The sequence below is a fragment of the Danio aesculapii genome, chromosome 6 (assembly GCF_903798145.1).
Source record: "Danio aesculapii chromosome 6, fDanAes4.1, whole genome shotgun sequence".
Classification (NCBI taxonomy): domain Eukaryota; kingdom Metazoa; phylum Chordata; class Actinopteri; order Cypriniformes; family Danionidae; genus Danio; species Danio aesculapii.
In genome coordinates this window covers 12,656,301-12,683,811 of record NC_079440.1, presented here as the reverse complement: position 1 = coordinate 12,683,811, position 27,511 = coordinate 12,656,301, and the positions used below count along the sequence as shown (strand labels likewise).

The following is a 27,511-nucleotide window of genomic DNA, read 5'->3' as shown; positions in this document are numbered from 1 at the left end:
TCTGCATGAACCCGAAGACTTGAACTATTGTAAACTTTCATAAGAAGTGTATTCCATGAATAGTGAGCCTCATAACCAAAAGCTCTTGAGCCCAAAGTAGATTTTGGAGCACGTGGGAGAGCAAGAGTTAGCGTAGAAGCTTAAAATGTAAGGTAAAACTATTTGGTAATTCATTGTAAAAGGTTAATTTGATTCAACTTGAAAAATGAAGTCAACCACAACTGTGCAAACTGAAATTGCTAATTGAAAATATGTCTAATAAAAACATGTCCGCTTTGAGAGAAAACATTTCACCAAAAAAGTTTTACACTGATGATATTTTGCCAAACTGCAATGGGATTTTTTCCCTCATTACAGGTCTCCTGGCGCATGTAAATGTCTCATGATCATTATCTAAATATATTTGGATAAGTATTCATTTGTACAAGCTTGGCATTTGGTCATGATGATGCAGCAATAGTCCCTACTGCATTACAAACACAAAAAAAGTTGATACAATGTATGTTCATCTGAAAATTTTGAAATCACTATGATTTAGTAGCAGCTTCCAAGTACTATATAGGAGACTAGCTTCACCATTATTGCCTGCCTGATGCACTTGAAGTTGAAGTCAGAATTATTAGCTCTCCTGAATTATTACCCCCTGTACATTTTTCCCCAATTTCTGTTTAACGAAAGAATAATTTTTCAACACATTTCTAAACATAATAGTTTTAATTACTCATCTCGAATAACTAATTTATTTTTATCTTTGCCATGATGACAGTACATAATATTTTACAAGATCTTTTTTCAAGATACATTTAAAAGCTTAATAGGTTAATTAGATGTGCGCAGTGGGTAGCACAATCGCTTCACAGCGAGAAGGTCACTGGTTCGAGCCTCGGCTGGGTGAGTTGGCATTTCTGTGTGGAGTTTGCATGTTCTCCCTGTGTTGACGTGATTTTCTCCGGGTGCTCTGGTTTCCCCCACAAGTCCAAAAACATGCGGTACAGGTGAATTGGGTAAGCTAAAAAATTGTTTGTAGAGTATGAGTGTGTATGGATGTTTCCCAGTGATGGGTTGCAGCTGGAAGGGCATCCGCTGCGTAAAAACATATGCTGGATAAGTTGGTGGATCATTCCGCTGTGGCGACCCCAGATTAATAAAGGGACTAAGCTGAAAAGAAAATGAATGAATGAATTAAGGCTTAACTAGGTTAATTGGGTTAATTAGGCAAGCTAGAGTAATTAGGCAAGTCATTGTTTAATGATGGTTTTATCTGTAGGCAATGGGGAAAAAATGCTTAAGGGAGCTAATAATATTGAAAATAATTAAAAACTGCTTTGATTGTAGCCCAAATAAAACGAATAAGACTTTATCCAGAAGAAAAAAACATTATAGGACATACTGTAAAAAATCCCTTGCTCTGTTAATCATCGTTTGGGAAAAATAAAAAAAAAATAATTGTGACTTTAACTGTGCACTGTAAAAAATGCTAGGTTCCACACAATCGATTTGAGTTGGGACAATATGAAGCAATTAAGTTAACTTATTAGTTATTACAAATTTAAGCTGATTGAACAAAAAATATTTAAGTTGTCCCAAAACAAAACTCAAGAATTGTGTTGTTTTAGCTCAATGTAAATAAGTTGTTTAAACAAAAAACACGTTATATTTTTTGAGTGTACACTCTCAGAAAAAAGGTACGAGAGCTGTCCCTGGGGTGGTACTTTTTCATGTAACTAGGGTCCAAATTGTTTCCTCACAAGTACATATTACTGGTACACTTTTGTACTTTTTAGGTATTAATTAATACAGTTGATATATCAACATGGACCCGTTAGACACAAATGTGACAGCTCAGTGACAGCTTGTATTTTTGAGAGAGTTCAGTATGTTTCCTTGTACAATTTTGCTAGGAATATGCATTGTAAAAAGATGCTGGGTCCCACACAAATACTTCATCTTGTCCCAACACAAATTGATCAAGTAAACTTGCGGGTTTTTACAAATTTAAGTGGATTGAACATACAATATTTAAGTTGTCCCCAAAAAACTGAAGAATTGTGTTGATTCAGCTCATTTTAAACAAGTAGTTTAAATAAACAGTAAAAATATATATATTTTTGTGTATAAGGAACCTTTTAAAAAGACTTCTCTTGGAAGGATGAGTTTTAGACAGCCTGATCTCACGAGGAAACAAAATAATTTGACATTTTGTCAGTTTAGTGACTAACTCACACAAATTCGAGTTCAGTCGTGCAAAAATGTGCGAATTTTTGTGTGGCACCAAACCCCACCCCAAAACCCAACCATTATTGGGAGATAAGCAAATCGTACTATATTGTATGAATAAGATCGTACCATTTCATATTAGCCAATAAATCAAAAAGTTATGAATTGCTGTAAGATAACGTTGGTTTTCATCGCATGACACTTGCTTAATGAAAACCCAATTCACTTTGCAATCATTTTTATTGGCACGTCTTAACAAATTGGAGACAAGTGACAGACGGCGTCCCACAGCTTTGCATTTTAGGAAGTCTCTCTAGCCTCTACCGCTTTTCTATCTCTGAAATCTGAACCTAACGGGCCTTGGTTTAAAATAAGTCTTCTTTAATCGCTCTCAGTACTGTGTCCTACTTCACGCCACGGTAATGTGCAAAAGTCTACACCCCCTGCGGTGTTAGGGAATGTCGAACATCATCTTTCTCTACCAGCATGACAAACGCATGCGTGATCCCTCTGTCTCCACATCCCGGGGTCTGTAGTGTGTTTGAAAAGTGTCAGATAGCCTCAGGTGTAGAGTTTCTGTTCAACTAAAGCCTGTTTTCTCTCTCTGTATCTGTCTTTCTCTCTCTCTCTCTTTCTCTCCCTCTGCTGGGCTTGTTTTACACCGGCGTGCTCTGAATAACTGCTCTGCTAAAATTAACGGTTCAGGGAACATGTCTTGGTCACATGGTGATACGGTCATGCTTTACTGATGCAAGAAAGGCAGCGTGGGTGTAAAGATCTGGCTGAAATCAGCAGCGCATCCTCTGATGGCTCGTATCTTTATATCTCGAGATATGATTAGAAATATTCAGTCAGCGAAGGATATTAAATGCACAACCATTGATAGAGCTAGAGTAGTATGTGTCTGCCTAGAATGTCTGGAGATTTTGGTAACTCTTAAAATTCTAGCAATGAACTACTATCTTATTACCTGCCTATTAATAAGATATTAACGGTTCATTAGTAGTTAAAAAGTTATCTTATTCTGCATCTCTAATCCAATGCTAGTATCTTACTAATTATTAATAAACAGCCAATTAGTAGTTTATTAAGTTAGTAGTGTTAGTTAATGGTTTGTTAATACTGTGAATTGTGACCTAGTGTTACTTAGATTACTTTTTAAATCATCATGATATAATAATAATATTAATAGTACTAACAATAATAATGATAATAATAATAATAGTGTTAAGTTAGAATTTTTATTCCTAATTAATTTTTTATAATACATGCTACAGTATTGTGAGCTAATATAAACAACATGATACAACGCAGCCTTGTGTCAACCGCTAATATTAATTATTATCAATATTATAAATCTGATTGATACTGATAAGCTAGATATTATTTAAAGAGGTAATTAAAAGCTATTTTTTAAATATTTAAATGGAATTTAAAACATGCAAATACTGCAAATTAACCTTAAAATAGATATTTTTATTATTATAATAAAGTATAAAAGTAGTGTTATTAAAATTTTGGCTAAATTAAAAACAGATATCCAGATAAATATGCATTTTAATAATAAATATAAGTTTACAAAAGAAACTCTAATACTGTCACTGACAGAAAATATAATATAATATAATATAATATAATATAATATAATATAATATAATATAATATAATATAATATAATATAATATAATATAATATAATATAATATAGGCATCACAGTGGCGCAGTGGGTAACATGTTCACTTCACACCAAGAAGGTCGCTGCTTCGAGCCTCGGCTGGGTCAGTTGGCTTGCATGTTCCTCCTCGTGTATGGATGTCTCCCAGTGATGGGTTGCAGCTGGAAGGGCATCTGCTGCATAAAACATATGCTGGAAAAGTTAGCGGTTCATTCTGCTGTGGCGACCCCAGATTATTAAAGGGACTAAGCTGAAAAAATGAATGAATAATATGATATAATATAATATAATATAATATAATATAATATAATATAATATAATATAATATAATATAATGTACAAAACAAAAGCTAAAAGGAAATTATTTAATGAATAAATTCTTTAAAATATGTTTATAAAATATAAATTCTGAAAGAAAGATTTCAATTTTATGTTCTGCTGAGTATTTCATTTAGTGTTAATAAATAAAAATGATCTCTAATTCATAGATAAATAACTGTTATTGATTAAAAACAATAAAAAATAATAATTTTGCTGAAAGATATGATAAATGATAATGATAAACATAATATTGTGGGGGGAAAGCTACATATATACATATTCTAAAGATTTAATTCAACAATATTGTTAAATTAATAATAAATCATTTAAATTAAGCACTGTCGCCTCACAAGAAGGTCGCTGGTTCAAGCCTCGACCGGGTCAGTTGGCATTTCTGTGTGGAGTTTGCATGTTCTCTCCGTGTTAGTGTGGGTTTCCTCTGGGTGCTCCGGTTTCCTCCACAGTCCAAACACATGCAGTATAGGTCAATTGAATAAACTAAATTGGCCGTATTATATGTGTGTGAATGATGGGGGTTTCCCAGTGATGGGTTGTAGCTGATAGGGTATCCGCTGTGTAAAACATATGCTGGATAAATTGGCGGTTCATTTTGCTGTGGCGACCCCTGATAAATAAAGGGACCAAGCTGAAGGAAAATTAATGAATGAATGAATTTAAATGAAAATCAATCAATCAATAAATAATATAAAAGCAACCTATTATAAATGATTACTGCTTAAAATCTTGCATTATGTTGTATGTGGTCATAACTAAATGTGTAAAAGCGTAAGAGCTGCTGGTGATGATGCTTGGATGATCCAACTTTGAAAACAATGATTGATGAGAGCAGTGTGCTTACTTTATGACATCATTTCTCAACTTGTCACAAGAGCCATCAATCGACGAGAGACAGACAGACAGACAGAGAGTCAGCATTACATGTCACAATGCATCCCTGTTGTCAAGAGGACTTTGTCTGGCTAAATTTACTCTTGAAAGAATGACAGATGATGAAATCTCTAATCTAACACTGAAGCAGTCATGAGCTGTGAGTCAGGGTGAAGAAATGCATTTATTTCAGTTACGCTTTCAGGTTTGTTGCACTGCAGGTAAACAGAGTAAAGTTTAACTAATACAGTAGCTATCAAGGATTTTACTCAGTGGACTGACCGCATTACGCATTGCAAGCATTTAAATTACAAGTTTTATAAAATGTTATATTTAAATATGTGACCTAGGGACAACAAAGCCAATATTAGCTATTAACAATAACAATAGCCAATATAAAACTATAGATTTTTTTTTATGCCGAAAATCATTAGAATATTAAGCAAAGATCACCGTCCATGAAGACTTTTTGTCCATTTTCTATCGTAAATACATTAAAAAAATTAAAAATATATATAAATATAAAATATAAATACAAATATACAAATAAAATACACATATACAAATAAATATAAATATAAAAACTTATTTTCATTAGTAACATGCATTGCTTAGACTGAAATTTGGACATTTTAAAGGCCAAGTTTCTAATTATTTAGGTTTTTTTAACCTATGGATTGCAGATTTTCAAACTGTTGCCAAATATTGTCCATACATTAAAGGGATAGTCCCTCTCTAAATGAAAATGCACTCACTACTTACTCATCCTCAAGTGGTTCCAAACCCTTATGAGTTACTTTTTCTGTTGAACACTTTAAAGATGATTTTTGAAGAAAGCTTAATATCTGTAACCTGAAACATCCATTTCAGGAAAAACAAATGCTATGGAAGTCAATGGTTACAGGTTTTCAGTTTTCTTCAAAATATCTTCTTTGAACTCCTAAAGGTCTGAAACAAGTAAAAAAGGTGAGTAAATTATGACAGAATATACATTTTTGGGTGAACTATCCCTTTAATGAAAAGCTTATTTATACAGCTTTCAGGTGATGTATAAATCTCAGTTTCAAAAAGATTGCCAGTTACAAATGAGGCATTATTTAATTAAATATGCACTAATTTGCGAACATTTATGTGACAAACATTTCTTTTTTCTCTTTATCTTCATTCATTCATTTTCTTTTCGGCTTAGTCCCTTTATTAATCAGGGGTCGCCACAGCAGAATGAACTGCCAACTTATCCAGTATATGTTTTACGCAGCGGAGGCCCTTCCAGCTGTAACCCATCACTAGGAAACATCCACACACTCATTCACCCACATACACTATGGACAATTTAGCCTACCCAATTGACCTATAGCGCATGTCTTTGGACTGTGGGGGAAACCGGAGCACCCGGAGGAAACCCATGCGAACAAAGGGAGAACATGCAAACTCCACACAGAAATGCCAACTGGCCCAGCCGAGGCTTGAACCAGTGACCTTCTTGCTGTGAGGTGTCTGGGCTACCCCTTTCTTTTTCTTTTTTTTTAAACTAAAGTCACAGCTTTATTGGGTATCTCTTTTCATCACTTCATCAGAATACAGACACAAATAAAACTGTAAAGAATCTTATGTTGGCAAAACTTGTTTTACAATAAATACCAAGAGTAATAATAGAGTAATAATAATATAATACAGTAGTAATAATAAAGTGTACCCTTTTCCAAAGAGAAATCAATACTGTACCTTATATTCAATCTTATTGAATGCCTTTATTAAAGAAAAACTGTGGCTGTTACCACAGAAATATCATGTTAGAAATAAAAATAAAGAAATATCCTATAAACTTCTCCACAGATTTTCTACAGCAAAACATTATTTACAAAAAATGAAAAGTGGGATTGATGTAAATTGTATTTTTTTGTAATGAATATGAGGAGACTGCTTTACACATACTGTGCATCATAATCAGTCCACTTATGGGGTGAGGTGCAAAAATTTATAAATAACAAATTTCAGTGTTCTAACTCTCATTGTTGTGGAAATGTACTTTTTGGCTTTAATATGTACCCTAGTCAAGAGGAAAATTGTTTTTATTTCATTAATTTACTTATTTTGCTAACAAAATTTTACATTCATAAATGTAAATTTACTAATAAGAAACTGAATGTTAAGGTATTGATGACCGAATTATGCTTAAATAGTAGTGTATCAGAGACTCTCTAAATAAGAAAGCCCTACGCACTTTAAAAATGTGTGAATTCTACGATGTATTTAATTGATTATTACATATGTATATTCTGTATATTTGTATTTGTTTTATACTTACCCCCTGGCATGTATATTTTTTGTCCTGTTAAAATGTTATAATAATAATAAAAAAATTTAATAAAAAAACTTTGAAGTTTGGTGTATGCAAGTTTTGCAGATGTAAAGATTTGTGGCTCAGTTCAGGAAATAAAAGAATTTTGAGAAAATAAATATGTATTGTAATTGACATCAAATGAAAAAAAAAATGCTTTAATTTTTTTTAATGGATGTTTTCTTTAGACTAAAAAAGCCTCAAAAAAGCCTCAAAAAAGCCCAAAACGGGGTGTCTTGCATTAACAGTGTATGATATGTGTGTGCGTTTCAGCTGCGGGCGGCGCAGGAGAAACACACGCTGACGGAGAGACTGTTCCTCTCAAACAGAGACTGGCCTTATATCAAGCTGCCGCTACCAAAGAGGAGAGAAGCCCATCTGTGGTATTTACCAGCATGAGTACACACACACACACACACACACACGCACACGCACACGCACACACACACACACACACATACATATGCTAGTCCACTGACTAATCCACTGAATTTAGGCAAAGATTGTATATTTTCTATATTATTATTATTTAGGGACTTGCTGTTGCTGTTTAATATTTACAATTCTATGATATCTCCTTTCAGTCTTTGAGCATGCAGCTCTTAATGGTTTTGTAATACATAATAGATGAAACCAACATTAAATTGATTTGAACTTTATTGATCCCGTTTGGGAATTTGGGTTGCATTAAATAAAGGCAGAAGGCAGAGATGGAGAATTAGCACACGGTGTCCTTATGGAAGTTGTAACAAATATGTGATTTATTTTAAAAGAGTTAAAGTCTAGAAAATCTCCTTTAAATTCACTATTATTGTGGAGAGATTGCTGATTACTAAATAACATTGTGTAGGATTTGTACAGTAAAGAACAATATGCATGTTTATGTTTTGGTTCTACATTTGTTTAATACATATCAACATTGGGAAGTGAAAATAAAAAGTCCCAAAATTAATAAATATGGCCATCTGGAGCTGTTTTATTGTTAACAAAAAGTTGAAACAATCAGTAATATGTTTTTTTATTATCATTATTATTTACAAAAGGATAGAATAAATAGCATACATGAGAAAAAGCTCCAAATAAATTAGCAAACAGTTTAGTCTATTAAAACTACTAGCTATTATAAAGAAATTGAATCAAGTTATCAAAATCACATTAACCCTTTCTTCACTAATTTAAACATTCTGATAAAAGAGCAGCGAACGAATCTCTCAATTAGATTTTTCATTTGATTAAATAAATAACAGAGGTGTCACTTTAAAAATGCTCAGATCTAAAATGAAAGCATTCGACAAGACAACATTTGTTGTGTTCAAAATAAAACCCACCCAGATTGACATGTTTAGACAGGGAGGATCGGCTCTTTATGTTTATTGTTGCCACCCTTCATAAAAAAATTGAAAACACAGAAGAAATACAGGACAATACCTTTACGGGATGATAGCGGGATACAATTGTAAAATACAGGAGCATCCCAAGAAAAACGGGAGGGTTGACGGGTATAATAATATTGGACACTTCATGCAAAAAAAATGCTTTTCTTACTTTTTTTCTGGTTTCTAGTCTAAATATCTCCAAATTCTCAAATCAAGAAGCATTTTATAGGCAAGCAAACATACTACAGTATCTTGCTTTATCAAATAATATGCCAAACTTAAGTGAAATTTTCCTTAAACAAGCTCAATAATCTGAAATGATATTATTTTGCCTACTGCATTGGAAGATTACTTTGCTTGTTTTAAATAAAAACAAGACAATGTGTTCTGTGTGCTTAGAAAATGCTACTTGATTTAACAATTTTTTTATATTTGGATTAGAAACAAATACATATCATCTAAGTGCATCATTTAGGACACGTCTTCTGTTTCAACATTGCCCTCTAGAGGAGAATAATATATCTCAGATCTTTTTTATTATGTAAGCTCATACATGTACAGTATATGTTCATTTATGATTTTTAATATGTGTCCTAAGGTCATGGACAGCTCTGAGCCGTGCTCTCTGCCAGGTGGACTGGCCAGCGTGAAGAAACAGTTTGAAAGCCAAGAGTTAAGCTCCTCTTCTGCATCCCAAAGCACTGTTACACAGTACCACTACCAGCAGAGACAGGTACAATCATCCACAGCACTCACTCAAATACACAAAATGCATTTCTAAGCACTGATGATAAATACAGTATGCTGCTAAATTTGAAAAGTAATACTTGTGTATGTAGTAAGCGCTTGGCTGATTCCACAATGTCGCAAAACACTGAACAGTGCTACTATGGAATAAAACGCCTGTGTTCATTGGAAAAATATGCCTCAGCTTTTTTTTAATGTAAAATATGTTGTTTAAAGTGCGTTCTGTTGCTTGTTTTAAATTACATATCCACTAGAGGGCGCTGCCTATATAATTTCGAATCTAAAATACATTCCTTGGGATATGTTTTGCCTTCTTGTACATTTCCATGAATAGGTGGGGCTTGTCGCATTGATCACCTAGTGAACCACTGACTTAAACCCTTCCCTAAACTCAACCAATAGCAAACCAAACAGAAATGTTTACTGCAACCATGTAGTTTTACCTTGATTTTACATTGCTTTTACCACTTTTATTGAATCGTTGTTCACTAGACTCGAACCCGAGTGAACTGACCTCGTCTGAAAAGTTGTCTAAATGCAAATAGAAAGGTCATGCATATTAAATTACAAATCATTGACATTGTTAAGCTGTTTTGGGGTATTTATTTGGTGTTGTGCACTGCATATAAATAATTATTTATTAATCGATAATATGTCCCTTTAAATATCATAAGTGTGAAAAGGAACAAAAACTGTTGGCGTCATACTGACCACTAGTGTTAATTTTAAAACATAAATGACAGAAGTCCTGTCCTCGATCCCATTTGTAAGAGCAACAAATAATAACTTGACTTCTGGTTGTTCATTTGGAAAAGTGGCTGAAGGTAGATTTTTCAGATGAATCATCTGTTGAACTGCATCCCAATCATCACAAATACTGCAGAAGACTTATTGGAACCCACATGGACCTAAGATTCACACAGAAATCAGTCAAGTTTGGTGAAGGAAAAATCATGATTTGGGGTTACATTCAGTATGGGGACATGTGATCTGCAGAGTGGATGGCAACAGCAACAGCCTGAGTTATCAAGACATTTGTGCTGCCCATTACATTACAAACCACAGGAGAGGGCAAACTCTTCAGCAGGATAGCGCTCCTCATGCTTCAGCCTCAACATCAATGTTCCTGAAAGCAAAGAAGGCCAAGGTGCTCCAGGATTGGCCAGCCCAGTCACCAGACATGAACATGTCTAGGGTAAGATGAAGGACGAGGCATTGAAGATGAATCCAAAGAAGCTTGATAAACTCCGGGAGTCCTGCAAGAACACTTTCTTTGCCATTCCAGATGACTTTAGTAATAAGTTATTTGAGTCATTGCAGAGATGTATGGATGCAGTCCTCCAAGCTCATAGGAGTCATACACAATATTCATTCTTTTTCCACTGCACCATGACTTTATATTCTATACTGTACATTATTTCTGTTAAGTGACATGACTTGTGTCTAAACAAAGTCAGACCTTACTGTCCTAATTAGATAATTAAAAATCAAGGCGTGATCATATTTTATTATGGTAAAATAAGCATAATCTAGAGGCCTTTGCCTTTCATATAAGCCACTTCTGATACCAAATGATCCACTAAAAGTCAAGTTAATATTTCTTGTTTATAAAACTTAGATAGGCGAGAAGACTTTTGTCAGGTAGTGTAGTATAGTATTGTAAAACATATGTTTAAGTATGTTTTGGCAGCTTTACTAATGTACTGTAGGCTGAAGCGCAAATTTCCAATGGGCCTGTGTTGGTGTAAAAAGACAGTGTCAGTGAGTTGCATATTGCTTATGTTTGTTTAATAACAGGTGTTGTCTGTCTTTAAAGCAGGTGGTGAGCTCATCAGAGGTGACAGTACAAAGCAGTGTTAAAGAAAGCAGTACCTCAAATACTCAGGTATACCCACGTCAGAAAGGATCCCAGTTGTTTAATGCCCCAAAATTAAAATGGACTAAAAAGTCCTCCTTTTCCTACCTTGTGCTGGTTAAATTCAATGTGTTTAGACATATTAACAGTATTACATCTAAAGACATGTTTAAGTGGCGGTGCTTTTTATGTTAGGTTTCTCTGGACCAGAATGTTCAACAGAGTGTGGCCTCCAGTTTTGGGGATCATTATGATGAGAAAGGTAGAGTTCATATGCAGATTGTGTTTTTTAATATATTTTGGGTATCTTATAACACAATAATTGTTTCTTCCTCATTCTGTCTTTTACCTTTAACAGTGATGGTTATTGGAGGAGAGAATTTGCCAAAAGTTTCTACACAAGCCCTGAAACAGCAGCATGAAAAAAGTATTGAGGACGCCACTCCACCCAAACATATTAAGGTAAAAATAAAGTACACTAATGAATGCCAGAAAATATTTTACTTTCAGGGGTTGAAAAGTAGTTTAAGTGTGTAGGTGTTTCTTTAATTTCAGGCACTTTTATGTCAAAAACTTATATATGAAATGTGGGGAAATTATTTGTTTAACAAAAAAAAACATTATTTATATATGAAATGAGGCATATTTCCTATCAGACATATTATGGAACTTAAGCTATTGTTACACACAAAAATAAATATTATAATTTACAAAATATTCGTCAAACTATGCAAAAAAATGCTATTTAATTATTTCATTCATTTTTCTTCAGTTTAGTGCCTGATTCAGCTTAGTCCCAGGGGTCGCCCTGATTCAGATTAGTCCAGGGGTCTCCACAGCGGATTGAACCATCAACTACTCTGGCATATGTTTTACACAGTGGGAGCCCTTCCAGCCGCAACCCAGTACTATTCAATTATATGTAATATGTAATGATAAAATGCTAGAAATTGCATTTACGTTACAAATCTCTTACCAAAATTCAACACAATTAGTCATTTTAGATGTAATAGACAAAATATTTTGTTGTAAAATAAAAAAGTAAAAAATAACAACTCTTCTGCAATTCATGTATACAAACAAAATAATAGGAGCTTAAAATATTTCAAGAGAGTTTATTAAAAATCTGCAGGTAAAAGCACCTACATTTAAAGAAACATCTACTATTTGTTACATACACAAATCATTTCAAGAACAAATGTTCTATATATGCTGTTCTTTTCTTTACATACAGGTATAGTACATAAAATATATAATCAAAAAGTATGATTACGCACTGATAAAATATTATGCTTGTCTTTCTATCTCTTCTTTTATTACAACAAAGATTGATCTTGATTACAACCAGTTTCCCTGGGCCCCAGTAAATGCTTCCTCTAAGGCTACTGCCACAGGTAGCTATGAGACCATGTCTGTCACCAAAACAATGCAAGAAGCCTGTACATCCTCTATGGCTTCCTCACAATATGAGGCTGTTGAGCACTTCTCCCACCCAATATCTGCCACACAACAGTTTCAAGAAACTTCCCAAGTCCCAGAACGTTGTCCTTCCCCTAAGCCAACAGATGCATCTACTTCATCCAAATACGCAGTGAATAAAGAACAGTACTCTAAGCAGAGGAACCTCTATGAACTCAAGCGTCTCTACAAGCACATTCATCCTGAAGTGCGTAAAAATTTGGAACGTGACTTCTTTACTGATGTGACAGACACAGAGCAAACCTATGTGGACAGTGATGAGGAGGTAAGCAGAGATATTCAGCAAGCACGTTATGTTTTTGAAAACAGTGGAAGTACCAGCCCTGGCAAGTGCATCAGCCCAGAGAGAGAGTATATGGAATGGGATGAAATCCTAAAAGGTGAGGTGCAGTCAATGCGCTGGATGTTTGAGAACAAGCCCCTGGATTCCATTAAGGATGTTACACCAGATGAGGACGAGGGGAAGAACATAGCCCAACAAGAAATCATTGCTGGAAAAGATGTGAAATACACTATGTGGATGTTTGAAACACAGCCCATTGATGCTCTTGGTACAGAAAAATCTGACTTACCAGAGCACGGTGGAAAACACGAGCTTGCAAGGGGAGATGTCCAGACTGCAACGTGGCTGTTTGAGACACAACCGCTGGACTCGCTTAACAGAATTTACCAAGAGGATGAGCAAGAGACACAGGTCTTGTATACTAAAGACATTGCTGGGGGTGATGTGAAAACTGCTAGGTACTTGTTTGAAACACAGCACCTGGATGCACTTGGACACACTGAGACTATTGACGAAAGTCACTTCCTGCAGTTGAAGTCTGAGCTTGAAGAAGTCAAGGGTGAGGTAAAGAGGACAACCAAGATGTTTGAGACACAGCCCATGTGTGTCATTCGTGGTGACTCTGGTGAGATGCTGGAGATTACCAAGGTGCGACGTGAAGAAACTGAGAAAGGTGATGTCAGAACGTCACGCTGGCTCTTTGAAACTCAACCTCTGGACCTGATCAGCAAAGATCCAAGCAAGGTGAAATTAATCTGTGGGGTCTCAATGGAGGAAAACTCCCAGGGTGGTGTGAACAGAGGAAGATGGCTCTTTGAGACAAAGACACTTGATCAAATCAAAGAAGAGGAATGGGAAAGCACAAAAACTCAAAAGGAAGAGATCCTAGGTGCAGATGTGAGAAGACATTGCATGATCTTTGAGACACAGCCAATGGATAAACTTAAAGATGATACAAATGCAAGACCACTGGAGCCAGAGAATATCATGGGTGGTGATGTTACTTCTGCTAGGCATTTGTTTGAAACGGTTCCAATGGAGGATCTGAAAGAGTTACCTGAAGTTGGCAAGCTACAAAAGGTGGTAGCTTCAGAAGAAGAGAAAGGTGACGTAAGACACCAGAAGTGGGTATTTGAAAGCAAACCTCTTGAACATATCAGAGAGGAGAGCAAAGAGATCACAAGGACTGTTAATTTAGAGGACCTTGAAAAGGGTGATGTTACAAATTACAAGGAAAGATTTGAGACCATGGACCTGAGCAAGTGTATGGATACACAAAGAATACACATAGAGGGTGTCACCAGCGGATCAGTGAAATCAAATAAAGTGTTTTTTGAGTCAAAACCCTTGTATGCGGTGCAAGACAGCTTGGGGCACTACCATGAGGTCAAAACTGTACGTAGAGAGGAGGTTGTGAAAGGAGATGTGAGAAGCTGCAAGTGGATGTTTGAAACCCGTCCTATTGATCAGTTTGATGAGAGCATCACTAAGTTTCAAATAATAAAGGGAATATCTAAAGAAGAAATTCAATCAGGTGATGTCAAAACAGCCAAATGGCTGTTTGAAACTCAGCCTCTTGATGGCATTAAATATTTCAACTTAGAGGAAGAAGACAACAGAAAAAATGAGAGCATTGAGATTCAAAGAGGTGATGTTAAAACTTGCAGATGGTTGTTTGAAACACAGCCAATGGATGTCTTGTATGAGAAAGTAGAAACAAAGACAGAAGACACCACAGACATCCAGAAAGGAGATGTTAAAACCTGCACATGGCTTTTTGAAACTCAGACTCTTGACAGTATAAAGGATGAGTCTGAGACCATCTTGAAAACTTCTACAGTAAAGCAAGATGATGTGCAAGGTAAGGATGTACGTCTAGTACGCTTCCTATTTGAGACCGAAAACCTGGAAAACATCACAGACGATGAGGATCACAGTGGCTTTAAGCGAATAACTGAGATTGACATTAACTCTGGAGATGTGTCAAGGATGAAGTACATCTTTGAGAATCAGACATCTGATATCATGACTTCTACATCAGAAGAGACCATGCAGAAACTTAAATGCCATCAAACAGAGGACATTCAGAAAGGAAATGTTGTGAACTGTACCTGGATGTTCGAAAACCAATCCATTGATTCAATCAGGGCAAATTCTGAAGATTTCAAAGAGTCACGCACAGTAACAGATATTCAGGGAGGTAATGTTGATAAAGGTCGCTTCATTTTTGAGACATACTCATTAGATAAGATTCAGGAGGAGTCATCTGAAACTGAGATCAGTAAACTTCAAAGTATCATACACAAGGAGATTGAAAAGGGGGATGTAAAAAATTACACCATGATGTTTGAGACCCAACCCCTGTATGCTATCAAGGACAAAGAAGGACACTACCATGAGGTTACTACCGTCACGAAGGAAGAAATTCTGCGGGGAGATGTGGTCGGGGCAAGGTGGCTGTTTGAGACAAAGCCTATTGACTCCATAAAAGACACAGATGAGGTTTATGTTATCAAAGCTGTTACTCAAGAAGATATCCAAAAAGGTGATGTCAGCACAGCTAGGTGGAGGTTTGAAACTCAACCTTTAGATGAGATTGCAGAAGACATGAAAGTTGCTGTTAAAACTGTAGCAGACATCCAGGGGGGAGATGTGAAAACAAACAAACAGCGTTTTGAAACTGATGACCTATCAGAGAAATGTGTGAGAACTGTTAGTGTCAGTGAGATTCAAAGAGGTAATGTGAGAAGCTCCACATGGATGTTTGAAACTCGCACCATTGACAAGATCCATGCTGAAGGTTCTGAGTATGAAGGAATGGAAAAGGTGATGCGGGAAGAAGTGGTAAAAGGTGATGTTAAGCAGTCTGTGTGGCTCTTTGAAAAAGAACCACTTGATCGTATCAAGGATGTCGATGACACAGAGACTGTAATTTCCCGTGAGGAAATCCCAAAAGCTGATGTGAAGACAACAACATGGTTGTTTGAAACCACCCCTCTAACAGAGTTTAATGAGAGCAGCATGGAGAGAACAGAGATTGTTGGCAAGAGCATCAAGACAACCCTAGAAGAGCTGTTTTCGCGGAAAATGGTTGATTCACAAGGTATCCTAATTGAGGCAGATGAGATTGGAGATGTAAGAATGGCTAAATACAAACTTCTAAACCAGGACACTCCAGAAATCCAAAGAGAGGAGGTAATACATGGTGACCTCAACAATATTATGATGAACCTGCTCAACAGACGTGAGACAACAGAGAGAGGAATCACTATAGATAGGGAGGAAAGAGGAAATATCAACTCAACCGTTCAACAGCTATTTAGTCAGGACAAGAGTGGTAATGTTGAGAAAGAGGAAATTATCAGAGGAGATATCCAAGAGGCAATTAATAGCTTGCTTAAGCAAGAAGGGTCTTCCAAACGGGGCATCCTGATTCAAGAAGATGAGAAAGGAGATGTGAGAATGACAATATACTCACTTCTTAATAAAGAAACAGAGAGCAGTGTTGAGAAAGAGGATATAATTAGTGGAAATATTCGTGGAACAATGCATAGGCTACTAGGTAATGCTGATGCAAAGGACCCATCTACTAAGATAACTGTGGCAGAAGCGGAGAGAGGAAATGTCAGTTTTTATTCTACCTGTATTGAGTCTGGGGCAATGGACTACCTCAAGCAACTTCAGGTGGGGGCTGATGAAATGGTTGAGGAAAAAGTGAAAGAAAAGATTATTGGAGGGGATGTAGAACATACAAAACAGATTCTAAGAAAGAGCCAGCAAATAATAGGACGAACTGTTGCTGAAGATGATATTCTACCAGGTGATGTAAATAACACAGTACAGGTGTTTATGATGGAACCTGTACTCTCCCTGCATAACTTGCAGAAAGAGGAGATAGTAAAGGGAGATTTGAGAGCAGCTCTTGACTCTCTCACACAAGCTGTAAACCAATGTGTTGTCATTGAAAAAGAGGACATAATCAAAGGAGATATCAACACAACACTTAGGTCTCTCGAGGAGGCTCAAAACCAGTCTAAAGGAATTGAAAAACCAGAGATTGTGCCTGGTGACATTAGGGGTGCATTAGAATCTCTTGAAAAATCTACATCTGCAAAGACTGAGGTAATTATTGAAGACTTGGTGCCAGGGGATATTAAAGGTACTCTGAAATCCCTGGAGGAGGCAAAGCAGGCAGTGAAAGAGGTTGAGAAGGAGAAAATAGTTAAAGGTGATATTCAGACTGCTCTACTTTGTCTTCAAGAAGCTTCAACTGAAAAGAAGGTTTTTCAGCACCAAGTAAGTGAACAGGGTGATGTGAAAGGTACAATTCAGCTCTTACTGGAGCCAACCTCATCCCCCCGTATGCACAGAAGGCCAAGCACAGAGGGTGATGTGAAATCCTCTATTAAATCCCTGTATGAGCAGGAGCAAGTAGAAGTTGAGAAAGAGGAGGTAATTAAGGGAGATGTTCAGGGAACTATTAAATCCTTGATGAAGAAAAAAGAGCAATCAAGCTACAAATCAAAAATGAACCCTCATAAGAAAGCTAAAGTTACAATTAAGAATCCAGTCCCCTCTCAACAAGCATGCCGTGAGTGCCCAGTTGGACCTAAAGCTGAGGAAAAGCCAACAAATCCACCACCAGTAAAAAACATGCAGCAGAGCAGCACACAAAAGACATCAGACATCAATTCTTCAGAAAGTCAGACTTCTGAGGTGTATAGTTCTACTACCAAGCAGATGAGCACTGCTGCTAATTCACAAGTGTCTTCTCAAAGCTCGCAAAAGATGAATGTAAAAGAGCAACATATTAAACAAAAGCAGAACACTCCTAGTCCAGTGCTAATAAAAAAGAAGACTGTTGGAGGTCAAACAAGTGAGAAGAAATCTGAAATTGCAGCTATGTCTTTAGCAACAAGTGCATCAGTTGAGACATCACAAACTAATATTAGCATGAAAAAAACTGAAGAGACAAAGACAGTCACACAAGTTCAGACGACTGTGACATCAGAGCGCACTACCATAAGCCAGAAGCAAAACATCAAGAATTTAAAATCAGAGAAAAATGTTAAGAGCCTTAATCGTAATCTAAATCCTAAAGGAATGATAAAAAAGACAAAACCACAGCCAGAGATTCACTTTCCACCACCTCCAAGTTCCCCTCCACCCCCCTCTGAATCAGAGCTCTCTCTACCTCCTCCTCCCTCACCAGTGGCAGAAAGTGAGGTCCAGCCACCCCTCTTACCACGGCCTCCTCTGGCTATGAGACAGGACAGTGACCTTCCTCCTCCACCTCCCCCACCTCCTATCATGGAGACAGACACAGAATTCTTCCCACCACCTCCTCCACCCCAAGACTTCCTCCCTCCTCCTCCATCTCAACAGGAACTCAGCTCAGTTGCCCAACCTGGTAAGCCAAAAGGCAGAGCTCTGTTCAAGGTGCCCACACCTGAGCCTCCCAAGCAGCCAATGCCCAAAACATTCAAATGGCAGAAAAAACAAACATCACCTGCTCCACCACCACCTCCTTCTCCATCAGTTGCTGAGCAGAGTGAAACAGTTGCATCAGGTACGACCACATTTACTGAAACTACAGAGAACATCAGCAAGCAAAAGGGAATGTTTAAAAAAACAGAGCCTCCAGCTCCCTTTAATAATAAAACATCATCAGCAATACCTGTGCTTCAAGCTGCAGCTGAGGAACCACCACGCCCTAAAAAGGCATTTGTTTCACCAATTAAGCTCCCACCTCCTCCTGACCCTGCTGCTCCAAAACCAAGGCCTTATGCAAGTAAATTCAAAACCCCACTCATGCTTGCAGAGGAGAGATATCGCAAACAAAGAGAAGAGACTGAAAAAAACCAGGGAGAAAGTACTCCCACCTCACCCCCACCTACTAAACTATTTAATGAGAGTGAAATAAAGACTGGAGCAGAATCAATCACACAGAAACCTGAACAGACCCAAGTTACTATTGAGACACAGCAAGAAACACGTAAAGAACTAGAGACAAAACCAAAGTCAGCCATGCTACCCAAAGAAATGTCAGAAAAACCTGCCCCACCAAAAAGTCCACAGATTCCTTCAAAGCAAAAACCACCTGCAAATTTTCAGATAAGCAAACCTTCAGTTCCCAAAGTTGCTAAAAAACCAGCCACAGAATCCTCTTGTAATATATCCGATAAAAGGCAGGCATCTACTACTGCTGCTATGGAAAAGAAAAGTTGTACAGCCTCTGCACTCCAACCACTCCCTGTTGCAGAGCAAGCTGAAAGTACAAAAGCTTACGCTGTAAAAGAAGAGAGCATCCAGTCCACAAAAAGTGTTCAAAATCAGATCACTACTTCTTCTCAAGTAGAGGAAATCAAAAGCATAGAGGCATATGTGGCTCAGGAAGTCAGGAAGGTTCCCTCTCAAACCACAAAGATCCCAAAAGTGACCCCTAGCTTCAAGGTTAAAACATTTAAGGTACCTAAGGTAGAGAACATGGAGAAAGACAAAGAGAAAAAAGACATAGCTCAAACAGCCAGGACAGAGCAAACAGTTACAGAAACAGGAAAACATGTCTCTCAAATGGATACAGCTCATGAGAGCCTCCAAAAATCCAGCAGTGCTATGGAGAAATCTGAAGTGAAAGTTGAAAAAATTGAGGGATTTACACAAACCAAGAAAGATGCCAAAATGGAAGTCCATCTGAAGAAGCAAAAACAAGCTGCAGTTAAGCAGCCACCACCTGTTGCACCCAGACCATCAGTTGAGATACATCAAATACAACCAGCAATATCTATAGAGGTGCATCAAGGACAAGGTCAGACAACTGTCATTCAGTCACATCAAGCAGTGAAAGAGGAGCATGTCCAGGTCCATGAAGAAAGGAAGGTAACTCAGAGCACGGTTCAACAACAGAGCACCCAACAAAAAAATAAATTCCAGATCAAGAAGCAGATAAAACCTCCACAGCGTCCGCCAAGCAGAGAGGAGGCCATAAAACAGTCAATACAGAAAGAAGATCAGACCAAATCAGAGAGTGTATCAATTACAACTGAAGTTTTGTATGCACAAAAATGTGAAGAGATTCAAAAATTGCTGAGTTATATCAAAGAGTTTGAAGGAGCCCCTGCAAAAATGAATCCAAAATCATTAAAGGCAATACTGAGTATCATTCCTGACTGGCTAGTTACCTCTGAAGAGAAGGAAGATTTAAGCCATGTTCAGTACAACAAGCAGAAAATGACAGAAGTCATGACCTATGTAAAGAACCTTGCCATTGCTAAACTGACTTTTTTAGAGGGAAATTTCTCTGTTTCAGAGACTGCAAAAAGTGAGTCAACACCAGAAAAGAAAATAGTAGGTGGAGCTACACAGAAAATATCTAAGATAACTATTGGCTCAGCAAAAATTGAGACTCAGAAGAAAGTAGTGGAGGAGAAAAAAACAGAATGTCAGAGTGAATCAAGAATAGCAGAGCTCAAAATGCCACCCGAGCTAAGAATGAGGACACCATCACCTACATTTATATGCATTGAGTCTGCCAAGAGGACTGACTCCCCTCTTAGAGTAACTCCATCACCCCCTCCCTCCCACAGGTCAGGTGCTACACCAACACCTCCACCTCGGTGGTCTGAAACACCAACACGAATGAACCTATCCACACCCTCCCCTACAATGAGTCGCTCTGAGAAGCTAGCTAAACTAAGAGATACCACGGCCAAACTCTCACAAGGCATGACCCCACCACCCATGCCTTTGCCAGAGTACATGATAAAGGTCCAGACTGATTTGGAGGGGTCGCGCTCATCAAGCTGTTCAGAGATAACCCTAGAGAGTCAAATGATGGAATCATCCCTCATAGATGTCACAGATATCCATGGAGACTCCATGATGACTGTGAAAGACAAGCGTGAATTCTTTGAAGAGGCTCAGAAAGCAGACGTTTGTCGTACCTATTTACGCAAGGATCCAATTGACATCCCAGAGCGTCTTGGACCAGATGCAGATGATAATGAGCCAGAGGCCCCGAGATCCATAGATGCACATGAGAGAATGTTAGAGGACTTGCCCAGGGTTGATCTGTCAAAGCTTGTGAACAAATTTGAGTCCCCCCAGCCAAAAGTTTACATTCGGAAGGACCCCATTGTGATTACAGAGAGACTTGGAAGTGACACAGAAGATGGTGAAACTGAGAAGAAGGCATCCTTGGTGGAGGATATGCCAAGCTTTGATATTAAGGCGCTCAAGAATGTCTTTGAAATGGGTGAGCAAGCCCATCAGTATCTAAGGGAAGAGAGGAAAAACCTTGAAAAACAAGAGGAAGCACCTGAAGGATTCTCTGAGACACAGAGTGTAACTGAGCACTTCTCCTCTGTAGATGAATTTGGGAACAGTGTAACTGGCTCAATGAATCAAATAACCTCCCACTCTCAGACTGTGACAACCCGTGGTGATCCACCTACTTACGCAGATGTAGTAAAAGGGGCTGTTCCTGTCCTAGACGTTCCACCAGAGGCCTCTGCTGAAGAGCTACTAAAGAGCTTCCAGCAGACATGGGCAGAGAGTGAAAATGTCTTTAAAAACCTGGGCTTCACAGTGTCTGAACAACACAGATCACAGACTGTTTCACACCAGCACCAGTCTGTTGTCACCGGTAAACCTGTGTGATGAGCATGGAATAATTAACAAGAAAACTGAGTGATGACTAAATCAGTGATGGTGTGTTTACACTTGACAAATCCTGTATGGTTGCTTTACTTGTGCCTGTGCTATTATTTTGATCTTTCAGTTTGAGTTCATAATCGAGTGCTTCTAAAGTGGATTATTTAGTGATTACTGACTGAACAATTTTTAGATTTAAAGTTTATGTTCAGATCCATATGGAATGTTTGCATTTGTATTTCACCTCTCTAAAAGCATGTAGTCATTGAATTCCAACAACTATACTAACTAAGCATTTTGTTTCTTTTAATATATTTTTAGTTCACATCTCACTCTCTACTTGTAAAAAATACAATAAAACTGTGTGGTGCAAAGTTCTATCATGAAACTCTATTGAGGCAGATAGGTCCCATCTAATCTGCTTCTACGCTCATCATCAACTCATGGCGCAAGTGATTAGTTGCTGTCACTTTATCAGCCAATGAGTTTGCCCTCAGAATTTAAATACCTTAGAGCTGTGTGTTAGTATTCTGCAGTATGGTTGCAGATACCCTCCTTAACCCCGACTACTTTTTTTGTGTTTAAAACGTGTCTAATTGATCCCTGCAGGCATAGGACGTCAACATGACGTCAGATTGACATTGTACCCTAACGTCGTGGGGCGTTGCATTTTGGGTTCAAATGAAAATCATGTTGATGTCGGAACCCAACGTCAGAACGGCATCAATGTCCAACGTCGGACAGGCAAGGCAACCTACAAATAACCAAATATCAACATCTAGTGATGTTACAGCTTGACGTTGTGTGGATGCTACCACTATGATGTCTATCAGACGTTAGATTTTGGTTAAATAAATGTGAGTGTTTGACATCAATAGGACGTTGTTCAACAATATGAAGATGTTGGCTCAATGTTAGATTTTGGAAACTTTCCAACACAACACTAAATTTTGGTCACCCGACATCACAACTTAAATCTAACCAAATATTAACATCTTATGATGTTGTGTGTCTGCTGGAATGTCTAAGAATAGTCGGTGTATTTGATGACTAGTCTAGTTTTGGGATATTCTTAGATGTCTATTAGATGTTTATTGTCAACCCAAATTTAGCCTTGTTTTAGGCAAGAAATCTATGTTTAGGCATCTATCAGATGTCTATTTAACACAATTTCTTGATGTGATAGATCTGCTGTGGACGTTATATGTATGTTTTGTTTACAGATGCAACGTGTTATATTCTCAGACAGCATATTTGTGGATTGTAGCAAGTACTTGCTCTGCACCAATAATCAAAGCAGCAGTAGCATAGCAGCTCAAGGCCAAACACATTAACACTGCCATATTTATTACTATACTAAATCTCACAGAGAGTTGTCATGATAGAACTGTTGTCTTTGTGAATCTGTGAATGTGTGTACTAAATGAACTGAAAGGAGCCATTTTCTAATGCCAGTCTCTCTCTCTTTCACTAACAGAAAGTACGGGTGCCAGAGTCCGAACTGTGTCAGGTATGTCGGAAGAGGGTGTATCCCATGGAGTCTCTCATAGCAGACAAGCAAAACTTCCATAAAACCTGTTTTAGATGTGCTCACTGCAACAGCCAGCTCAGGTAAACATTCCTTTTCCCATAAATCGTGCGAACAAGAATAGAAAAAAAAAATAAATGATTGGTCAAATAATTTTTATTACATTACATAATATATTATAATATATATATATATATATATATATATATATATATATATATATATATATATATATATATATATATATATATATATATATATATATATATATATATATACATAATATAATATTTATATAAATTACATTCAGAATCACAGTGAAATATGAAAAGTCCGATTTAGGATTTAGTTCATTGTAATCTAAGCTAATGTAACGTGAAGTTTAGAAGTTTGGCGGTCTGCATCATACAATTTGAATGAGAATGTTTAATTCCTGTTGTGGGAAGGTAAGATATGCGAGTTGTTCTTGTTGTCAGAATACAATATAGAGCCATTTACAGTGCAGTAATTCCTATCAGATTCAAATTGTGTTTGTGTACCTCTTTGCTTTAGTCTTGGAACCTATGCTTCTCTCCATGGACGAATGTACTGTAAGCCACACTATAAACAACTTTTCAAGTCTAAAGGCAACTATGATGAAGGGTTTGGAGAAAGACCCCACAAAGAACATTGGAGTACAAAGGATCAAAACAACATATCAGAAACACCTAACACGAAAAGCAATCCCCGTGTCAGTTTAAAAGTAACTCACAGCCCCAAAGAAAATGACACCAATGCTACGGAGAATATTACGGAAGAAAAGATAAACTTTGATGATGATGTTAAAAAGGCAGCAAATAAAATTGCAGTCGTGTGGCCACCCCTTACTGATTCCCCAAAGAAGTCATTTGCCGTAGAGGATGAAATAAAGATAGTGAAACCGGTCTGGCCTCCTCAAGTCGAATCAGAACTCTCAGGTAAAGAGAATAACGAACTTGAAGGTAAGAGGCAAACTACTATCCCAAGTACAGAAAATGGACCCAAGGAAAATAGTGGAGATCTTATAAATAAGCCAGAAAAGTCATCTACAGATGCTAAATTAACTCAAGTGATTGAGGAGTCAACACCAAACCTTGAAACTGAGAGGGCAAAGGATGCCAGTGAAACAGGTAATGCCACTGAGCCGTCCACAGAAAGCCAGCAATCTATAGAGCAGAAAGATAATGAGACAACTCAAGCAACGGAGGCAAAAGAAGAAAGGGAGATAAACGGTCAAAAAGAGGACAAGTTGGAGAATGGAGATGCAGAAAGAACTAAGAATGTAAATACAAACGAGGAGCGCGAGAGTGCGAAAACCACTGATGAAAATGACGTTAAGGAAAGTGAAAAGAAAGTACAGAGTGAAGTAAATGAGGGAGAAGATGTAAAAGTGACAGTGATTGATGGGGAAATACCAAATGGCCAAACAGCCAACGGCAATGCAAACAACAATAATAATAATAACAGAACCCTATTATTGGACAAGGGCAGTTTGGCAGGAATTCATGACACAAAAGAAGAAGCATAGCTGCTGGATTTGTCCTCCTCAGGGCCACTTACTTCTCAGACATCCTTTAAAGAAGAGATCAGCAAAGATATGATGGCTTCTAGACTTCAGGAGGGCAGCTCTGTCTCTGCATGTGCCAAATACTCACAAGACATGAAAGAGGCAGAACAAGAGCAACCCGCTGCCAAAACATTGGCTTGCAAGGAGACAGATGACAACGCAAAGTTTAGTGCCTCACGTTTTCTAGATGACATATTTGCCGGTTTTGATGACAGCTCCAGTTTGCTTCCTGGATTTAAGGATGACATTTATAGCAAGGAATCAGCTTCATCTCAGCTGGATGACCTTCTGGGTTTTGGAATAGAATCAAAAGGGGAGACGGGCCAACACACTGAGGCGGAAATGAGGAAGAATCCGCTCGATAAAAATGACACCAAAGATGCTGGACTGCTGAGTGAAGCCGGCAGCCTCTGGCAGGATGAAAATGACTTCTTGTCCGTAGAGGAACAAATTAAACAGAACCGATATTATGATGATGACTGATGAAACAAAACAAAAGAATTAACACTGTTTAATCTGCCATACCATCATTTATACACTTCTGTTAGCATCCTTTAGAGCAGTTTCAAAGCTCTGTTCATGGAGAGATGAATGTCAGCATGCTTTTATTGTATTTTATACTCCGCTCGCAGCAGACAGCACATGTAACTACATTCTGAATCTTTATTTAAAGCACCTGGTGTGCAAGAAAATTTGGGGAAATATGATAATAGTGATACTTATATGTTTTTTTGCTGTAAACATTTTATTCAAAATTCATGTATCTTTGCCTGTGCCTGTTTCTCATGCCTGCAAGTTTGCAGATACTTTTATCTTTTTAGAGCATCCATAGGGGGTTATGATTTCTGCTTTTGTTTAATGGAATTCTTGACAGATTTTCTGTCATAAGATGGTTAAAATGAATCGTTTCTGTTATTCTGCTAATGCATTGACAAAGAAAAATAAAAACATGTTCATTGGAGATATTAGTGTTGTCTAATGTGATTTATCATGTTCTGTATTTCTCATATGAATTATGATTTATGTGTTGTCAAAGATGAGTTTAAGTTAATTTGTAAAATAGTTAAACACAGTTTGTACTTAAAGGGATAGTTCACACAAAAATGAAAATTCATTTACTCTATCCCACTTGTTCCAGAATTTTTTGTTGTTCTTCGTTTTATTCTTTTGATGAACACAAAATTAGATATTTTGAAAAATGTTGGACACTGGTAGCCATTGCCATCCATAGTATTTGTTTTTAATTATATGGAAGTCAATGTTGTTCTATAAAAAAGTGTAAGTTCAGCAGGTAAAAAAGAAACTCATAGAAGTCTGAAACTAGTTGATCAATTGGAAAAGTGGCTGAAGGTAGATTTTTCGGATGAATCATCTGTTGAACTGCATCCTTATCATCACAAATACTGCAGAAGACCTATTGGAACCTGCACCCAAGATTCTCATAAAAATCAGTCAAATTTGGTGAAGGAAAAATCATGGCTTGGGGTTACATTCAGTATGGGGACTTGCGAGAGATCTGCAGAGTAGATGGGAACATCAACAGCCTGAGGTATCAAGACATTTGTGCTGCCTGTTACATTACAAACCACAGAAAAGGCAGATTCTTCAGCAGGAGAGTGCACCATATTATAATTCAGCCTCCACATCAAAGTTCCTGAAAGCAAAGAAGGTCAAGGTGCTGCAGGATTGGCCAGCCCAGTAACCAGACATGAACCTTATTGAGCATGTCTAGGTTGAGATGGAGGAGGCATTGAAGATGAATCCAAAGAATCTTGATGAACTCTGGGAGTCCTGCAAGAACGCTTTCTTTGCCATTCTACATGACTTAATTAATAAGCTATTTGAGTTATTTTTCCACAGCACCATGACTTTATATTCTATACTGTACATTATTTCTGTTAAGTGACAAGACTTTTCTCCAAGCAAAGTCAGACCTTACTCTCATAATTAAATAATTACAAATCAAGGCATGATCATATTTTATTTTGCTAAAGTAAGCATAATCTGGAACTTTTGCCTTTCATATAAGCCACTTCTGATACCAAATGATCAAGTAGAAGTTATAATTTGTTGATCCTAAAACTTGGATAGATGACAAGATTTTGTCAGGTGTAGTATTAGTATAAAAGCTTTAGTCCATTTTAGAGGTGTGACATTAGGCAGTAATGTTGTAAAAATGTTGAAATGGTACCATCAGGACTTGAGAGAAGTAAGAACATCAGTGCAACTGAAAACTGATTGCTCTTCATATTCTTCATGTTATTTCCCTACAGTGCAGACATTTCACATATTCACAGAAAAAAATAAGGTTTTACAAAGAGCTACAGTCCAATATTTAGAATTGTAACAACACTTATAAAAAAACATTGTATAAAGAAACTAATATCTTAAGCATTATCAAACTTAATTACTCATTACTCACTAATTACGTTCCCATTAGATTGGGGTAAAGTTGGTTTTATATTCGCACATTCAGATTTTCTCCATAATATTATATTTTCAGAAAAGTATTATTTGCAAAATCTAAATAGGGAAGTCATATTAGCAGCCACAGACTATCAAAA

General features: G+C 37.2%; 1 protein-coding gene across 3 annotated transcripts in view; it reads left to right on the top strand.

The window, feature by feature from the left end:
• xirp2a (xin actin binding repeat containing 2a) overlaps window positions 1–24,004 on the top strand; it is a 64,403-nt gene extending 40,399 nt beyond the window's left edge. For 2 of the 3 annotated variants that reach the window (XM_056459561.1, XM_056459564.1), the window contains 8 exons: window positions 7,716–7,825; window positions 9,417–9,551; window positions 11,382–11,450; window positions 11,616–11,682; window positions 11,779–11,882; window positions 12,748–21,826; window positions 23,312–23,445; window positions 23,915–24,004. In XM_056459561.1, the coding sequence (XP_056315536.1) occupies window positions 7,716–7,825; window positions 9,417–9,551; window positions 11,382–11,450; window positions 11,616–11,682; window positions 11,779–11,882; window positions 12,748–21,826; window positions 23,312–23,406 (9,659 nt within the window). In that variant the 3' untranslated portion in view covers window positions 23,407–23,445; window positions 23,915–24,004. The remainder of the gene's footprint in view (window positions 1–7,715; window positions 7,826–9,416; window positions 9,552–11,381; window positions 11,451–11,615; window positions 11,683–11,778; window positions 11,883–12,747; window positions 21,827–23,311; window positions 23,446–23,914) is intronic. The other variant, XM_056459562.1, reaches the window with a different exon arrangement.
• The last annotated feature ends 3,507 nt before the right edge of the window (window positions 24,005–27,511 follow it).